Below are 18,913 nucleotides of genomic sequence, written 5' to 3' on the forward strand. Positions count from 1 at the left end.
TAGAGGGAAAATAGCTTTTATTTGGTATGTCACAACGTTTCAGTCAGTATTTAACAGCTCTGTAAAATTTTAGTAAACTCATCTTTCAGCTTAACACCGCCCTGGATACCTGTGCAATCAGATAATAGCGCCTGGCTTTTCTCCCAAACCACAAAATGCACAGGGGCATCTCGCTCCGAGGTTAAGTTTCCTTAAGCTGCTCTAATGCCTGCAGGGACACGCAGAGGTGAAACTACAGCTGAGCATTCAGGATGTGCTGTTTCACCCAGGCTGCGCCAAGGTTTTCTTTGGGCCACCTCATTGCCGAGTCAGATGCTGGATGTGCTAACGAGGGCCAGAAAAAGTCAGGAGTTTAAGATAAATGAAGAATTTGACATTGACCTTCACCATCTGCACCAGACAGTTCTTGACGATTCTTTTAGGCAGCTTCTTCCCAACAGATTCAAGCAAATCTTTGTGGCAGAAGCTGCCTTCAGAGCCTGCTACACACAAAGCTGGTGCCGTGACCGGCTGCGTGTTGGTCCAACAGGGAACAACCTAAAAGCAGCGATCTTCCTGGCTGCCGGCGGGCTTTGCCAACGCCTTCAGTCCCAGAGCACAGCAGCACCTCTGTCTGCAGCTCTGCTGGGTTTCGCTTTTCTGCTGATCCCCCTGCGGCTCCCACTAAATGGCCCCAGCCACACGCGATGCGATTTAATGGAGCCTGCTATGCAAAGAGGAAAGCTCCCGAGAGTCGGATCCTGCCAGCACGACGTGCACAGCCAGGGGCAATGTCAGGAGAGCTAAAGGGGCAGTTTCCTTGCAGCCAGCATCACCCCATCCACAGGGAAAGCGCTGAGGCTTTGGCTGTAGCCAGGCATGTGTGGGCAGAGCGGTGCTGCTGGGCTGGGGCAGGCTCCCCGGCTCAGAGCGCTCCAGGGAGCTTTGCAACAGGCTCCGTCACTCCTCCTGCAGCTCCTTCTTCCGAACGGCCTGCAGCCTTCTCCCCACGGTCTGCTGGACGATCTCCAGACCCTCCGCGTCCAGTTCCTTCGTGAGAAGCAGGATGGCATTCAGCACGTTGTTCTGTCGGGACGAGACAGACACTGCTTTATACAAGCACGTTAGCGCCAGCCCCGAGAACGGGGCACTTGATCTTCCAAGGGCTGCTCCTTCTAGGAACTCCACCACCACTGCTGCCAGCAGTTTGCAACAGGCACCTGCACCTATGGGGACAAACCAACCCCCCCTGAGGCCGAGAGGGGCAGAGGCTGCCTGGGAGGAGGCTGACAGGAACGCAGGACAGACTCGTCCACCCAGTCCTGCACCAGCTGCCCACATGCCTCTGCCTCCTGGGCACTCTCCAAGCTGGCTCCGGTAAGGAAAAGCACGTTCAGCTGAGCAGTCGCCCTCCCTCTCCAGTGTGAATGTGTGTAGAGTGGGAAAGGATGTGTCCCCACTGCTCTGAGGCAGAGAATCCCAACAGCAGCAGCTGGAGGGAACCTTTGAAGGTCCCCAGCCCAACCTCCAACCAAGGTGGGACCGCTGCCAGCACCGCGCAGCAGCTCTGTCAACCCACGTCTTGAAAACCTCCAGAGGGAGATTCCACAGCCTCCCTACGTACCTTGTAGGGAAAATGTTTTTCCTAACGTCCAACCTGAACATCCCCAGCTGCAATCTGTGGCCAAGTCCCCTTGTTTAATGTTTTCTTTTCCAGAAAAAAAAAAAAAAAAAGAGGAAAAAAAAGAGGAAAAAGGCCAAGGCCTGCAGTACTCATGGTACTGCAAAGGAAGCTAAAAGCATGAATGAATGAAACTGCGGGCAACAACTAGTGGAACGAGGCAGAACATGGTCCAGATCTGGCTCTGGCCTTCCTGTGCCAATTGAAGCAATGGCACCGAGCCCAGCACGCAGCAATTCCCGGCTGGGCAGCCAAGATCCACGAGGTTCATCTGGGGCTAAACCACTGAGAGGGCTGAGGAACCACCTAAGCACTGGATTCGGCAGCCTCCTGTCCCCCAGCTGCCCGGTTTGTACGTGCTTTTAGCACAGCCCCAACGTAAGGACACGTGTGCTTATGTGCAGACAGATGGAGAGTACAAACCCCGCCAGGCTTCCTCCGCATTTGGTGGAAAAAAAAACAAAAACACTGCATAGCGTCTTAAGGATGAAAAGCACTTGGGTCTTTAAAGATACTCACTCTCTTCTTTCGGCTGCAGTCCGTCGCTCGAGGTGAAAAGGAGGAAAATTTGTCCCTGGGAACAGGCTTCATACCGAGCTGCTCTCGAATTTTGCTGAAGAAAAAGGGAGGAAGAGCAAATGTTACCAGGACCAGATGGCAAAACCTGACTCTGCCAGGCCAGTTCCCTGCAGTCACAGGCAGCCACGCAGGGAGTATCCAGCCGAAGGACTCAGAGCACGTCTATTCACACACCGCCACTGCCTGCAGAACGCAGCACCCCGAGCAAAATTCCCCCCTGGAGTACGAGCCTCACGGTCAGAAGATGAGACCAGGCGTGCCGCCACCAGGAAGCTGCTCTCTCCTCATGCCTGAGGCTGGCTGGGACTGACCACATCGACACGTGCCACAGGCAGACGTGCACCAGAGCACGCTGCAGAGAAGCTGAGCAGGACCGGACAGGAGCTCACCTACCAGCGAGGATCCCTGCGGCCGACAGTAAGCAGCCAGCTACAGAAGAGCCGGTTCTGCAGATGGAGAACCAGAGCCACAAGCGCCACTACCCCAGCACGGCTCCACCACGCTGACTGGAACAACAGGAACCCGCGCCAGCTGCCGGCCTGGCCGCAGAGTATCAGGCTCGGCTGGCAAGGTCCTTTCACCCCACCCCGGAGCTCAGCCCGGGAGGCCCAGCAGCTCACTTTGTCTCCTCCAGGCTGAAGTTCAGCAGCTCGCTCTCGGTCTCCGTTGTGGATTCAGCAGCACTGGGCTCAGCAGACTCGGGGCAGCCGTTCCCCACGCTCCTCCTGACCGGCGGGGCCGTGATCTCCTCCCCATCAAGCAGGGCCTGGGACAGTTCTTCCTCTGTCACGGCTGCAAAAGCCAAAACAACAGCCTAGAGCCTGCTGCAACGAGCTCCAGCAGCCCAGGAAGACGGCACCCGTGACCAGGAATGTGCTGCTGCTGCAGAGCTGCGCGACGGGGGCTTCACCCAACAACTCTCCTTTGTACTAGCCTTTTGCTTTCACCCTCCTCCTGCAGGAAAACCCACACAGGAGAACACTGGCGGCTGTCAGCAACCTCCCAAAAGAAGGAAGGTATCAGGGAGGGATGCAAAAGATTCTTCGCAGGCTCCAAAAGCCACCAAATTACTGCCAGCAGGTGGAAAAGCTCTTTTTCTGTAACCGCAGATCCAATTACAGAATCCATCTTTGGCCAGAGCAAAGGAGAGAGCTCTGGAAAAACCACTAATTAGCAGTACATTCTCGGCTATAATGAGCCTCTTTCAGTCCCACGAGTGCTAACTCTGGAGCTGCAGGGCACAGAAGGGAGAAAACAGCTCAGGAGCGATGGCTCCCGGGGAGCCTCTGCCTGGCTGAGCCTCGCCAGCACAGAAGGGCCAAAGGACAGGCAGCACGAGGAAGCAGCACAGGGAAGCAGCACGGGGAAGCAGCACGTCCCTGCTCTCCAGCTTCGCTCCCCTGCCAACACCCACCTTGGTTATCGAGCTTCTGCAGGCTGGGAAGGTTGCGCAGCACCGTCATCCTGTAGCGGTGGGGGTCCGGCCCGCAGCAGGGGTTTTCAGATAGCCACAGCACCCTGAGCCGGGGCAGGTTTTTAAGGTAGAAGAGCTCGTTGAGGCTCCCGATGTTGTTCTTCCTCAGGTAGAGCTCGCTCAGGTTCTGGCACTGGTTGAGGGGCTCGAGGTCTGAGATGCCGTTCACGCTGCAGGGAGAGCAGGGGATGAGCAGGCGGGGGGAGCCCACCCGCCCTGGGGAGCCCACCCTCCCTCACCACACGGCAGCTTTTCAGCCCCTTTTCCTGCACCAGCTTCTCTGAGAAGCCTCCCAGAGAAGCAAGGGCAGTGTTAAGGAGTCTACAGCTTTACAAGGAGCAGAAAGGCAGCATTTCATCTTGGTAACCAGAGGAAAGAATTAAAAAAGCGGGCACTGCTCTCTGCTCAATGACAGCTTTTGGTTCCCCCGGGTACCCGTCACACCGACACCCTTTGCTCCAGCAGCTCCTCAGGCCAGGAGAACCCACTGAAGGTTCCCAAGCCAAAAAACGCAAATTCGAAGACAGCAGAGGTTCTGCGTGACCCCCAGGACAGATGAAGGACGGGAGAAATGCGCTTTGTGAGATCCCAGAGGCATTTCAACCAGCCTTCTGCAAGCTGGCCCCACATGGAGGCCCTGAAAATCCCATCTAAACCCTGCAGTATGACTTGGGGAGCCAAAATCCTGAGACATTTGAACCGCCCTTGAAACAGGGACTGTTTTCTCAGGTAGCAAGGGGAAAGGTGCAGAGGAGTGAGCTGAAACATCAGCATTTCCACATCTCTGCCACTTGAGGAATGGGGCAAGGACAGCCTGGCAGCTCAGGGACACAGTCCCAGAGGCAGTAAGGAACCAAAGGCCAGGACGCAGCCCCACGAGGCACGTGAGCTCCTCCGCCCTCTACCAAGGCCGGCGATTTGGCATTCACCTGAAGGAGATCACCTCGACGTTGGGCAAATCCCGGCATATCGAGATCTGGGCAGGAAGAGAGAGAAGCAATAAGCGGCACTCCCAGGGAGAAGTAAACAAACACACACGGTGATTTGAACTGCACCCAAGCGAGATAAAAGCAGGAGAAGGAATTCAGGTTTGCTTCAATCCGACCCAGGCACCACCAGAGGGATTTGCTGCCAGAGCCAGCGTGGATCCAGCAGCTCCTCCACCCCCTGCCCCACCAGCATCCTGCTGCTCTCCTGTGCTGGCACCAGGACGGATCTGTCCCTCTTACCGGGGCAGCCCTTTCCTACAGATAGGGTTTGTGTGCGTGCAGGCTGCTGTCTGGTATGTGGGCACAGGCGGGGGCTCGCTGGGGCGGGCGGGTGCCAGCCCCGAAGGATGGAGGCCAGCAGCGCGGTACTTACATCGGTGAGGTGGCTGCCCCTGCGGGAGGAGAGGGGTGTCACGGGAGGGCCGGGTGGCACCGCACCGCCCCGGCATCAGCCCTCTGCCCACCATCCCCTCACCTGGGGGACAGCCCCGGGCCTGTGCTGTGCCCCCACCACATCCCTGCTACCCCCACACCTGGGGGACAGCCCCGAACCTGCCCCATGCCCGACCATGTCCCATCTGGGACCCTGAGGGGTGTGTGTCACCCACCAGCCTGGTCTGTCCCCACCCACTGCCTGTCCCCATCCCCTGCCCCATCCCCATCCCCTGCCCAGTTTCCAACCCCATCCCCTGCCTGTCCCCATCCCCATCCCCATCCCTGTCCCCATCCCCTGTCCCCATCCCCACCCCACCCTATCCACTATCCTGTCCCCATCCCCTGCCCTGTCCTCAGTCCTGCCCGACCCATCCCTGCCTGTCCCCATGCCTGTCCCTGTCCCCATCCCCTGTCCCCAACCCCTGTCTCCATCCCCATCCCCACCCCCTGCCTGTCCCCATCCCCGTCCCTGTCTCCACCCCCATCTCCTGCCGTGTCCCCAAGCCCTGTCCCCGTCCCCAGCCCATCCCCGTCTGTCCCCATCCCTGTCCCTGTCCCTGTCCCCGTCCCCCCCCCACCAGCAGTTCAGCCGCCGGACACCATCGAGCGCGGCGGCCTTGGCACGGGCCAGCACGGCCCCGCGGGTCAGCCTCATGGCCGCGCCGCGCCGCGTCACGGGGGCGGGGCCACGCGACGAGGGGGCGGGGCTTCTACACCCGGGGGCGTGGCTTCTCCACCCCGGGACGGGGCTTCTACACCATGGGGGCGGGGCTTCTGCACTCCGGGGGCGGGGCTTATACACTCGGGGGCGGGGGCTCTACACCAGGGGGCGGGGCTTCTACTGGAGGCAGAGAGAAGGGGGCCGAAAAGCTGCGGGGGCTCTGGGGAGCCCGCTGCAGGCGGCCGGCCGCAAGGAGGTGAATGAAACGGCAGGGTATGGGGGAGAGGGAGAAGGGACAAAAGTAGAGAAAGCCCCAAAAAGATGTCAGGGGCATTGCCGGCAGCGCTACAGCCACGCGTAAGGCTCAGGGTTTTGAAACAATGACCCAAGTGGTGAATCTGGGAGTTGTGTAAGTTATATTTTAAAACAGCTGTGGAGAAAGGCTTTTTTTCAGCAGGTAATAGAGGAAAGAAAAAGTACAGGGGAAAAAAGTGGAATTTCCCTTAATTCCTGATTTCAGGTGTGTTTGAGTGTGTAATAATACATCCACCAGCACAGCTTCTTTTTAGGAATGATAGAATGAAAACTACTTCACAGAATCACAGAATTTCTAGGTTGGAAGAGACCTCAAGATCATCGAGTCCAACCTCTGACCTAACGCTAACAGTCCCCACTAAACCATATCCCTAAGCTCTACATCTAAACGTCTTTTAAAGACCTCCAGGGATGGTGACTCCACCACTTCCCTGGGCAGCCCGTTCCAATGTCTAACAACCCTTTTGGTAAAGAAGTTCTTCCTAACATCCAACCTAAAACTCCCCTGGTGCAACTTTAGCCCATACTTGGTGCATCTCATGTGTTTTATCTCTATTTTTTCACTTCCTGATTACCAAATTAGTGAGTTACTTGCTAACGAAATTTGTACGCGCTGACACAACACAAGAGAGCAATAGGTCTTGTCAGACATGTCCAAAATGTGCCATTTCAGACCTCTGAGCCAGAAGGATGACCTGCCTGTGGCTGAGCAGCCTTGCATAGCTAACAGATAACCATGTGCAGCTGGAGTAGAGGAAAAATCCACTCCCACGAATAATGCAAGAGGAGGAAAAATAATTATTTTGACACATAGAGCTTTGTGATGTAAAAGGCAAGGTGGTGATGCTCATTCAGGGGTTGATAATAACTTTGGCACTAAGTGAGCAATAAGCAGTAATAACTAAGTGAAATGTGACAGATATTCCCAACCTACCACTATTCAAAGCAAAATTTGATGTGGGGAGTCAAATCTGACATATACAGATACACCTAGAGGGGTAAATTTGACACAGGGAGTAGGATTTAGGCATTTATTTCCCATGAATTTCACCAGCTCAATCTATTTCCTTTTTACTGAGGCAGCAAAATGTTTGAAATCCAAGTAAGGTGGAAATATTCCCCATATACTGATTTTTTCTCAGATAGCATCCCCGTGAAGACGCATCAGAGACTGCACACATTCAAGTCCCACGTCAACGACATGCAGATTCCCCATCGAATTCAGATGCTTTCAGCCAAAACCCTCCGCTGCGCATTTTGGGTGAGTATTACGGTTTCTAAACACAGCCCAGAATTTCTAGGTCATGCTCCTGAATGCTAAGCGGCTATGACAGCTCATGTCAGATGCTTCTCAGTACAGGATGTTCCTTCTTCCCTTTGTTACAAGCAGCACAGAGAGAAAACTGATAATTTTGGTGAGCTTTTCAGTGATTCAGTAAACTTCGGAGCTGCTTTCTGTGACCACAGCCCTCCAGGCCTGCTCATGTACAGCACTGACTGTGCCGCAAGGCCAGACAACTGCAACGCATTGTGATAAAACCGTTAAGAAGCAGCGTTAAAAAAAGCTCTGTGGTATCTTTAAACCAGTGAAAGCTGAGGAAATATCACTCATCTTCCTCTTTAGAGGTTGATATATTCATCTTCATGTTCTGGGGCTGGGAGGGAGAGGGAAGGCAGCTGAGCAGCCTGCAGCTTGTCTCTTCTCATGAGTGTCAAAGGCAGAAAAAGGGAGCTGGGCCAAAAAACGAAAAACGGAGCTGAACAGCCCCTGGGCGTTTCAGAAGCCATCACCTGGAAATCTGCAGAGCTGGGGCTGCTCACCGCCCAGCAGAGCTCGCCGCTGGCCAAATCGCTGCCTTCGCTTTGCTGCCTAACATTTTACTGCTGGGGCCCCCAGCTGCCACCTTTTAAATCTGTGTGGTGAATAACCAGAGGGAAAAAAAAAAATTGAAAGATACCAGGCCGTCCAGCTTTCTGCCTTGCTGCCTGTTTAATGGCAGGACATGCGCACAGCATTACCCCTACTCTCACTACACAGAAAACGTGTTTAAGTGAAAAAAAGAAATTGTTGTTTTCGTGCCAGGTGGAAGCAGTAGCAGAGGGGGATCTCGGCCTTCAGGGGAGGTGTGTGGAGCAACTTGTGCCATGGTAGGTGCCAACTGGGACCGACCCCCTTGTTCTAAACACCTCCACCATCACACAGCCCCTCTGCTTCCAACAGCACTTGGTAAGTCAGTGCACTGGGGTCAGCGTTTTACGTAGTGTCAGTTCCCTCCATTGCCCGATTTTGGGCTCCCTGTTTGCTAGATGCGCAGGCAGAGCCGCGTTGCCCCTGTAGGGATGGATGGCGGTGCTTTACAACCACCGCGCCTCTGAGGGGGGACGAGGGTTGTGTCTCCCCGCAGATGCACCACGGGTTTTGTGAAGGGATTATTATGACGGGTTTTGTGAGGGGATTTACGAAGAAACGACCCAAGGCCTGAGCCAAGGTGCTGTGCTGATGCTGTGCTGCCCTCGCGTGGGTGTTTCAGGAACATCCCAGCCCTCCCAAACAAGCACTGTTCAGCATTTCCTCCACAAAACCCGATGTGATCACAGCCATTTTTTAACCGTTCCCGTAACAAACACGCCGTCTGGAGAGGCGGCTTTGCTTTAAAGGCAGCGGGGGACCCCTGAGGGGGCTGGGGACGGAGCAGGAGGGGACACACGGGGGGGGGGGGGGCGGCGGGCGGGAAGGGGGGGGGGAAAACCTCGCCTCAGGGCGGGCATGGAGGGGGCGGAGCTTATTGTAAGGGGGCGGGGCTTCTCTTAGAATGGGGCGGGGCTTCCCCTCAGCGCGGCCGCCGGGGTGGGCGGGGCGTGGCGCGCGCGCGCGCCGCACGTCACTTCCTCTGCGGAGAGCGCTGGCGCCGGGGACGGTCGGGTGGTGTCGGCGCGGCGGCGGCGGCGGCGGCGTTGGGGAGCGGCGCGGCGGGACCATGAGCGACAGCGGCGAGCAGAACTACGGCGAGCGGGTAATGCACGGAGCCGCCCCGCCCCGCCCTGCCCCGCGCCGCCCCGAGGGCAACGCCAACCCCCCGAGACGCCCACAGCGCTCCGAGCCGCCTGGGCTGGGCGGGGAGCGCCCCGCTGGGGGCCGGGGCCCGGCTGGGCTCGGCGGGGGAAGATGGCGGCCGGTGGGGGGGGAGGGGAAGGAGGGAGGGGGGCGCGCGGCGGGGCCGCCCGGCGCCATCTTGGGCTGGTGACCGGGCGCGCCGAGAGGGACAAAATGGCCGAGGGCGGGCGGGCCCCGCCGCGCCGCCTCTGCCCCGCCGCCAGCGTGGCGGGGACGGGCTGGGGGGCGCGGAGCCTGCGGGATCCTGAGGGATCCTCGCCCTCCAGCCGGCTCCCGGCAGGTCGCCCTGCAGCGCTGCCCCCCCCCCCCACCCCCAGCCTGCTCGCCACCCTCCCGGCGCAGCCGCAGCCCCGCGGCCCGGTGTCCGGGGCTCTCCTTACACGCAGGCGGCGCTGGGTGTGCAGCCTCCGGAGGGTGGCCCCGAGGAGCTGCCCTGCTGCTAATGCCGCAGGCGTGCTGAGCTTCACGTTGGTAGCCAAATCTGACAAACCCATAGCTCTTCTTTAGTGAACTGGGCTCTGATTTATTTTTTTTTTTCTACCACAACACACAAGTGCACTGCAGGGGTCGTTCCTGGGTTTTGTCCTCGGCATCAGCCTGTAGCTTTTTAGCTCGTCACAGCATCAGAGGGAGGTGTGGAGGTGGCAGGAAGTTGAGAATCTGAACCTTGGCTAGGGCCCGCAAAAATACTAAGTGCTGATTTGCTAAAATATCAAATAACCATCCTGAGAGAAATTGCTATGCCTTGTAGTGTTGTTCTTCGGTGAACGTGGCACTTCTTATTCAGATTCACTCTGCTAGGCCTCAGGATGGGAGCGGTACTGCTTTGGGGAGGTTAGGCTAGAAAAATTTGGTCTCCTGGAAGCTGAACTTGATAGGTGGAATTGAACACTGAAAGACTGCCATTGAAGGATTACGGACATGTTCTGCCCCAGTCAATCCCATTTGCACTGATACCGCTTCTAAGAGCGACGTGAAGATCCGTTTTCAGTGCAGGGAGCATTCCTGCTCGCGTGCTCAAGATGGATTCCTGCATGTTAATTAAAAAAAGTTGATCTAATTTATGTCGTGTGAGTCAGGCAGAAAACCTGCTTAAAATGCTAGCCTAACTTTGGTAAAGCTTCTCATGCTAACCCGCATTGTATTTGCAATTAGGATGAATGCAAATGTTAAAACCCTTATTGTAAAGTCTTTTAGAAACACTTTGTATGGGATACTAGGACAGCAGTTGCCCCATACTCTTCTCTATTTTTATCTTCTGTGAATTTTATTTTTTTTAAATCATGGGTGGACAATTTTCATCATGAACAAGGCTTAAAATAAGCTGCATCTGCTTGTTTAGAAGAACGTTATTTCTCTGTAACTGAACTTTTGTGATTCATAAATAGGTAAGTTGTGTACAGCATACTTGTGTTTGTAGAACTACAAGGTAGGACCATTTAGCTACAAGCCTTCTATTTCAGACCAATTGGGAGTGGCTTTTTGAATATTATTACCAGTGTTGTACATCCTTTTTTTTTGCCTAGCTAAGGCTTATATTTTACTGAGTCAATGCCTTTCTACTTCAAGCTGGAAGCACTAAAGTCTGCTCTTTGCAGAGTAGGAATGTTGCTTGGGTAAATAATCTAGGATATGACTTTACAACTGTCTGTTAAGCTGTTCCAGGTCCATGCTGCCAACAAGAATTGTGCTCCTGAAAGTGTGTTCCTGCTTTCTCCCTTGTACTGCTGTTTGTGTAGTCAGTCAGATCTGGGAACTGAATCAGCTGAATTTTTTTCTGATTCCATTTCCAGCTGCGTTGGTTTGCAGACTTGACTTGATGATGTAGCCACAAGTCCTAATGTCAGCATTACGGGGATGAAGAAGAAATACCAGGTGCCATCCCAAATAACGGGATGTCCCGTTTTGGAGGCAACTTAACCTTAAACTGACTTTATGGCATAGGTTAAAAAAAAAAAAATCCCTGTCAAATGATTTTTCAACTTATGAATCATGGTGAGATTAAACTAGAAACTTTTTTAAAAATGAAGAAACCATAAATTTCCAATGCTGCCAATACATCAGATAATGGATTTTTGACAGTGCACTGAAGGAAAAGGCCACTTTTTAAAGACAATTTTGTTTTCATTCATCACAGTTGTGATGAATACTCATTTTGTAGATCTACTTCCAGTACTTGGTCAGTGTTTTTGAAAGTACAGCCTCTAGTACTAAATTGTGGCCTAAAGAAGCAACGTGGGCAGGTTTAGAACAGCCTGATTGATGGCTTGGTGCCACCAAAGGGGCAGGTCCTTCTCCCTGTGCTTCCTTTGAGAGCTGACACTGGGTCTCACCTCTTGGTGGCCGATTGAGCACCCTGAGCAGTCAGAAATCTGCTTGTTTTTCGCAGAGGGGTTGTTCTGGCAGCTCAGCGTGCCCAGTCGCTCACCGGGTTGGTGTGGCAGGGAGCCGGGCTTGGCGCCGAGGGTCTGTTAGATCAGCTCTGTTTTCCAGAGCACCCTCCTGTCTTTTTTTGGTGGAGCTTGGAAACCGTTCACTAAATCAAAACATTTAGGCATTGCTTAGAGTTTTTTGGGAGCAGATAATAGTTACTGAATGGCACATCCCTGGATTTACCTTGCATTAGTACTGCTTCTTGTTTATAAATCGGCTCTAACAGGGGCCTCGGCAGAACGCTGCTGTGTTTCTTGTTCTGCGGGCTGCTGCCAAAAGGCCTTGCTCTGCTTTCCATCTGCGACACGGATCCCCAGCCCCCAGCAGCGACCTGGTGATCGCGTGCTTCGCAGCGAGAGGCAGAAGCTGTTATTTTTTTGTTGGATCAGCTGCTAGATTCAGTACTAGCAAGGTTGAACGAGTGTCAAGCTAGCCCCCTTGCACATGGGATGAATCTAGAGTCGCGTTAGGTAATGCACGATGGGGGGCTCTGCCTTTTGGAAGACAAGTGGGAATTGCTCAATCCCTATAAACTTAGCTTAAATCATAGTAATAATAGTGTTTGACTGTATTTTAAGTTGTGAAATAACTGAAATCTGTAACTTGCATTCCCATGAGGTTCAGTTGGATTGCAGAAGTACCCAAAAAAACTCAAACCCTTGGACCTCATTTGCATACCTTACAGCTCCTCCTGCCTGTGGAAATTTTTATCTCGTGTCCCCAAAGTCATTCTGCTGTTGTGGCTTTCCATGCTTAGAGGTTACTGTAACCTGTCCTTACGAATGTGCTCAGAGGTATTAAAAACAGTCTGTAATGCTGCACGGAAGATATTTTAATATGCCTAAAGTATGGAAAGAATAACTTGGAAACCACAACCCTGGACTTCAGGGCTTCCCCCTGAATTCCAGTGGGGCCTGATGACTGGGAAGAGCTGCAGGTGAAGATCAAGGGGTCTGGTGGTTGTTAAAATCCTGCACTTCAAAAAGTCAAGCTTAGAAACACCGGCTGGCTATTTAACGGTGAGCACCGGCTTTGATCCGCTTCCAGAAGTGTTTGCATATAGGTGGGACAGAAGTTTTTCATCTCTCTTCTTCCACGTGTCATGACATGAAATTGTTTTGCCTTTTTTTAAAGCTTAAAAGTCTCAAAGAGTAAAAAGTAGAAAAGGAAATCACGGAGTTCAGAACCAAAGCAAATAGTAACTGCTCTCCGCTTCAAGCCAAACATGGGAGAGGCTTGTGTGAACCCTCAGCAGGCATCAGTCTAGTGGGGCACACAATAAGTGCAGGGTTTGCAGACTCCTTGTGTAAGAAAATTTGGATAGGTGAGGTTTGCTTGGGGGCAGGGTGGGGAGGGTAATAGCTTTGAATCTTCAGGAGCTGTTACCAGTCTCAGTAATATCCTTCAGGTGCAGCCTTTTGAGGCTGGAAGTGAGGAGGAAGTGATGTAAGCCTGTAAAATGTGACAGAAGGTAAGGATTTTGGAGAAGGGTGGTCCAGAAACAAAATGCGAAGGCTGAAAAACAGGAACATTTTGTAAAGTTTGAAGTTGGTAGAGGAAAACAAGCCAGCTGTTTAATTTTCTGTTTTAACACAAAGGTGTCTTCAGGTTTTTCCTAAATTCCTTCCTCCGATGCTAGGCATCCAGTTTCCCCACACATGCCAATGTAACATAGCAAAGATTATCCTTTTTTAAAAATAATAATAATAATAATAATAATAATTAACAGCGAGATGAAGACTTCAGTCATTTGCTTATGTGAATACCTCTTCACTATATTTCCTCAAAGCTTATTGACTTCTAAAAGCTCTGAAAAGGGTCCGCAGTGCGCTCATGGGCAAGGTGCTCCCTGCTGCTTCCCTCCCGCAGCACCGTGCGTTCCTCGTGTCCTTCCCAGCCTTAGAGCTGCTGTCTTTGGGCATCGCTCCTTCTGCCTAGCTTCAATCTGCCAAGAGTTACCTCTAGTGAATGGAAGTAGTTTTCCTCCAAAGAACAGCAGCTTAGCGCTGGTTTTTATCCATTCTTCAAACCTTGCTTTGTCTAACTCTAAGATTGCTAAAGGCTTCTTGTGGCTAACGTCATGCATTTGCTCAGAACTCAGCTCCAGGCATTTATTTTTTTTCTTTTGAAGGTAGAAATGGATTTAGGGTAAAGTCGTTATTTGTAACTTAGTTCTCGATGCTTGCACTGCCCTCTGCAGGGTTTGTAAGTGTGGTGGCTGTCGTTTAAAACACTTCCGTACACAGGTTGATAAAGATTGATAAAGCCTTGCTGACTTCGCTTTATTTCTGTTGCTCTCGGTATTAATTCAAAATCTGCTTCATCCTGCAAGTTCCTCCACCCCAACTGGTACCAGCATGGTAGGCAACTGCCAACAGCTAAACGTGATTGTATGTCACATGGAAGTGGTTTAAGCACAATTAAATATTGGTTTAGCTAATGAATTTCTGGATGCTTAGTCTGAAATGCCTATAAAGTTGAGTGTTCAGATTTAAGAGATGTTACAGAGATAAAAACAAGTGGTTTGGAAGAAATTCCGGTAGTCTGACATTGTTAGTAAGCGCTCCTGCTCGGACTTGTCACAAAACTTGGAATTGTTCCAAATAGATTTTTGCCGCTGAATTTTAAATTTCCTCTGAGCTCTTGAAATAATACCTCCTAGGGTGTTCACGCCAAGCGTCTAAGCCACGTGACTGAAGTTGAGCATTATTCTGCTTCACAAAAATCCAAGCTGAGAGCGCTGACTAGGTTAGGTCACCACCAAAGTCGGTTGCAAGCACGTAGCAGAGCAGAAGGGCTGCTGTTCCAGCGCAGCGTGCGAGCGCTTTGCACAGAAGTCTGGTTTCGCTCGGGAAAGCTCTCCCTTGGAAGCTCGAGCCCTGCGCCTGTAACCAGCCTTGCGCGGGCAGCGTAGCCGTGAGCGTGCTCGTCACAGCGGGCTGCCAGCCTGGAAGGCTGCCCCCGGCATAACACCGAGTGAAGTCGCGGGAAGACCGAGCGCGCTGTGCTTCCTGCCTTCCAGATCCTGGCAGCTCGAGGCGTCTCTGGCCGCAGCAGGGACTTAGCTTGGCTTACGGCACTTCTTGTTGATTTTGTCTAAGTGTGTGGCTGGCAAAGTACTTGAGTTTCCGAATGCTAGAATCGATCAGTAGACCTTCAGTTGATCTGTTGTGCACTTGCTGTTAAATGTAGGCATAAATAGCGAATCCAGCTGCTTAGTGCTTAAAGTTAAACTGAATTGACTGAACCTGTTTATAAAATAGTAGGGAATTCGGTAGATTCAATTCTTGAACTGCATATGTAGTAAAAGTCCGCAGAACATTTTTTTTCTAGTTTCAGTTTTGGCACTAGATTTTATCCTGGAGTTTTTAAATATTCTTCATCCTGTTCTTTTTCTATTAAGGTTAATGTTGAAGAAGGAAAATGCGGAAGTCGCCATTTGACAAGTTTTATAAATGAGAATTATTTGAAGCTCAGGAATAAGTGAAGCTGAAATTTGAAAAAAAAGAAAGTGAATGCATGCTAATTATCAGACCAGAAGTCCCACTTGGTAGAATATTGAGCAATTTGTGTGAAGTGGGGAAGATGAAAGAAGTCAGAATTTGAAACGGAAGAATGAAGAAAAGGAATAAAAATGAAGTTAAGATAAGAAGTAATCTGGAATCTGAAAGCACTACGCTAAGTAATTACTAGTCTGTTTATGTGTCCCTGTATATTTTGCTAAACATGCATGCATTATCTGTTTAATAGCAAAAGTATATGCAGGGTAAAGAAGTGTCTACCAGGGAAAAACTTCTTAAAAATCTAGGCAGTTCTAATGCCAACTGCCCGGACACATAGATATGAATTTTTACCATTTATTTCACTGGAGCTTGTTTACAGACCTTAGGTCAACCAGAACTTGTATACAAATTAGGCTTTCAATATCTGCGTGCAGGAATCCCGTTCTGCTTCCAGAAGCGGAAGTGCTCATGGGTCTGGCAAGTCGGGGAGGCACACCCCTGCAAGATCTCGATCTAAGGAGGATTCAAGGCGTTCCAGGTCAAAATCTAGATCCAGGTCTGAATCCAGGTGAGTTTACTTTTTACCTCTTCCTCCTCTTGCAAGTCAGTTGTCTTTGGATTATTATGTCAGAGATGAACTGAAGTCCTCTGTAGCCCAGTTCTGTTTGCAGAGGTACCTGGTGATCTGTGCACGCGGAATGCAAAGGGGCATGTGTGGTTTCTGGATTTGAAAAGCTAAACTATTGAGCTAGATCTTTGCAGCTTTTTCTGAGAGGTATTCTGCTACGAAGGCTTGTATCTCTGCTGAAGTAGTGTGTAGGTGCCCTGCCTTTTAAGTTTATCTTAAAAAAGAAAAAAAAAAAGGCTAGCTTCTGAGCGGAAAGCACTAGGGGCTCTAGATCCTAGTTTTTCTGTGTTAAAATAAATTAGTATATCAGCATATTTTACGCTTCAGGTCACCTTAATCTAAAGTGTTTTTTTCACTGGAAGCAATGATGCTTCCAGAGTGGTTCATGGTATATTCCACGAGAAAGACGCAGATAAGTATAATAAATGTGAATGTCAACTGGCATGTCTTACCTTTTAAATATGTGTTAATTCAACTTGAAAACTAACAAGCTAAAAAAACTTGAGACAGCTTCCTAAGTGCTCAGAAAAGTTGTGGAGAAAGTAGCTTAATTACTGTCATTGTTCCACAAGTGGATGCTATGAAAATGCCTTTTGGGCTGTATCACCAATCCTTATGCTTACCTGTTAAACAGGCTGTACGCAGTGACAGGATTTCTCTTGAAACTGCTAACAGGCTTCTAACTGAGACATAAAATGTGCTGAGAGCCTAAAAATAAGATGATAAACGTCACTGCTAGCCACTTAGCGTTGGACTTAACAGGGGTGTTGTGTAAGGGGTACGTATTTAAAAAGAAATGAATGGAGAGGCAACGAAGCCTGTAAATGGCTGAATGACGTTATTTTTTCTGAAGAGTCTAGATAATGCAGTGCTGACTACGGAAATAAATGTGTAGGTGATACCTTTAGTCATTCGTAAGTGTTCAGAGAAGAAAAACAACCAAAAAAATCTCGGGTTTCAGTGGTGGGGTTTCCAGCTGAGCTGCTCACAATACATTTTTGTGTATGAGCACTGAATTAGGCTTACCAAAGCCTGGGGGTAAGGGTGTGGGAAGGATGACATCTCTGGAAGACATCATGCAGTCACCCATGATAGAAAACAGTATTGAATGCTGTGTTTATCCCTGCTTGCAAGATCAAAATGATCAGTTTGAAAGGCTTTTGTGAGAAGGTAAACACTTTGGAATTTTGACAGCAGAGAAATGGGTTTGTTTTTTCTGTGTATTTCAGGCACAGTCACAAGTGTCAGATTATGCACTTGAGAATCCCTGCAGTGGGAGAGCAAATGTCAGGTTAAATGAAGAAATGCTTGGAGCTGCTAGCATCAGTAGACTCCTAGGACAGCCTAGGAAAGGTCTGGTCCAAACCTGAGTTCAAGACAGAGTCAGCTGGGGGTTCAGGTGGTGTTCCCAGGGCTTTATCTAGTTGAGTTTTTAAAAGCTTTGAAGGTGGAGACCACACATGTTCCTTGGCCAGCCTTTTGCCTTTTAATGTGGCCAGCAAGTCAGGACAATCCAGCATGCCCTTCTGCACCCCAATCATAACCCCTTGGGCTTCCATGGTCTTTACAGCACTGTGCTTCCCACTTGCCAAATAACTACCTAGGAGTGCAATCACACACAGACTGCAGTCTGAAGTGACCAGGCAAATCACTTGCTCTTGCAAGGACTCCTTTAAATAGTACCCGGGCATCTGGCACTTTGCTTTTCGATGAACAGCAGTAGATGCTTATGTCTACGATGGCTTCCTGAGCATTTAACAGCTGTCTGCAAATTCCTGCAGCTGGAAATACTGAAAGTATGTTGCAGAGTTAATTGATTCGTTAGCAGATTTGAGCGGAATTGTGTCAAGGCATGTGTTTCGAACCAATATACTTGATTCTATTTTCAGTGCCATCACTCATCTGGATGTGATCACGAGCAGGTCACCCAACTGGCTCTCACCAGAGATAACATTGTGAGATCTTTCATATTTCGTGGTAGCTTCCATCGCAAATATATTTCTGAGTCACCAGCTTCATAAATTAAACTTTGATTGACGATCAAATCTGTGTCCTGGCGTATTTATCAGTTGGGGTGTGGACATACTTGATTAAAAAGTCCAAAGCTGTTCTCATTGAAGTTTTCATCCACAATTTAGTGGAAACCCTGTGCAAGCTTGTTCTGTGTGTTCATGAAGTCTAAACAATTCTTTGCACCTAAGGCAGCAATATAAGCAGTTCCTATTTAACATAAGCCTTGCTCTCAGTGTTTTGTGTAGTTTAGGACGGTCCAGCTTTTGTTTACTGTAACGGATGCATACTGTAACCTAGAACATCAGTTCTATGTTTGTCTTCAGGTTTTCTTCATCAAAGGCTGAAATGTGGCTTTGTGTGTGTAGAGCTTCACTTACGTTCTTACTTCATTGTCTTTGTGTCTCAGGGAAGTTTTCTCTTTTTTTTTTTTTTTTTTTTTTTTAACTTTGTTCCCCCAAATCACTTGTTCTTTCTACATACATAAGTGTTGTAAGGGGTCCAGCTGAAGTCATTTCTCTGGCACATGCATATATGCTTCAGGTCAAGGAAGACAAAACTAGCTGGCTCACTTCTGAAGAAGTCAAAGGCATTTTTTTGAGGCCTGTAATGTACAGAGTGTACGTCCCGCAGTTTGGCTGTGTGGTGACACTTACCTGGTGACAAAGCCTGACAGTGGAAGAAGCTGTTAAATGCTCAGGAGAGTAAAAACTGGTTCACGTTGAGAGCAGCGTTCGTGCTGGTGTAGTGGTTGGCTTACTGTGAAACACGATTCTGCAGCAGTGGCTTCTGGTCTCAGTCAGCTTCCACAAACAGGGGCAAGGCAATTAAGGTGTAAAGAAGAGTATGTAAATTAATATTTTATGACTAAGAGCCTTTGAATATTAAACTGTTTAGTGTACTTCTAAGCCTTGCAGCAGCTTTCTTTGTGGTTGCCTGACATGCAGATTAGTGACTCCAAACAGCAGACCACGCTCGGGCATAATATTCCAGTGTAAGTGCCTGCCCAGCTTTTCTGCAAAGACTGCCCGTGCTGGGAGAGCTGAGGGAAGTAGAAGGAAATGCAGTGTTTGTGGCCTCAGCTCCACAGACCTGGTGCTGTCAGAGAACA

The 18,913-nt window shown here is 50.3% G+C and overlaps 2 protein-coding genes across 7 annotated transcripts in view; one reads left to right on the top strand and one right to left on the bottom strand.

The window, feature by feature from the left end:
• CFAP410 (cilia and flagella associated protein 410) lies at window positions 1–5,824 on the bottom strand. The gene is made up of 7 exons (XM_084529484.1): window positions 5,716–5,824; window positions 5,076–5,094; window positions 4,643–4,689; window positions 3,654–3,883; window positions 2,860–3,031; window positions 2,180–2,273; window positions 1–1,065 (listed from the first exon to the last, which is right to left on the bottom strand). Exons 1-7 carry the CDS (start codon window positions 5,790–5,792, stop codon window positions 940–942), a joined length of 765 nt encoding a protein of 254 aa, XP_084385610.1. The 5' UTR covers window positions 5,793–5,824; the 3' UTR covers window positions 1–939.
• TRA2B (transformer 2 beta homolog) overlaps window positions 4,732–18,913 on the top strand; it is a 24,679-nt gene continuing 10,497 nt past the window's right edge. Inside the window, exons 1-4 of one of the 6 annotated variants that reach the window (XM_084529480.1) lie at window positions 4,732–4,974; window positions 7,260–7,374; window positions 8,197–8,340; window positions 15,065–15,732. Coding sequence is in view for 1 of the 6 variants with exons in the window: in XM_084529478.1 (XP_084385604.1) it covers window positions 9,092–9,127; window positions 15,599–15,732 (170 nt within the window). In the remaining 5 variants the exon portion in view is untranslated. Of the gene's footprint in view, window positions 4,975–7,255; window positions 7,375–8,196; window positions 8,341–8,972; window positions 9,128–15,064; window positions 15,733–18,913 lie in introns of those variants that run through there. The other 5 variants (XM_084529481.1, XM_084529482.1, XM_084529479.1 and 2 more) reach the window with 5 other exon arrangements.

This window comes from Aythya ferina (assembly GCF_964211825.1).
Source record: "Aythya ferina genome assembly, chromosome: 9".
Taxonomy (NCBI): Eukaryota; Metazoa; Chordata; class Aves; order Anseriformes; family Anatidae; genus Aythya; species Aythya ferina.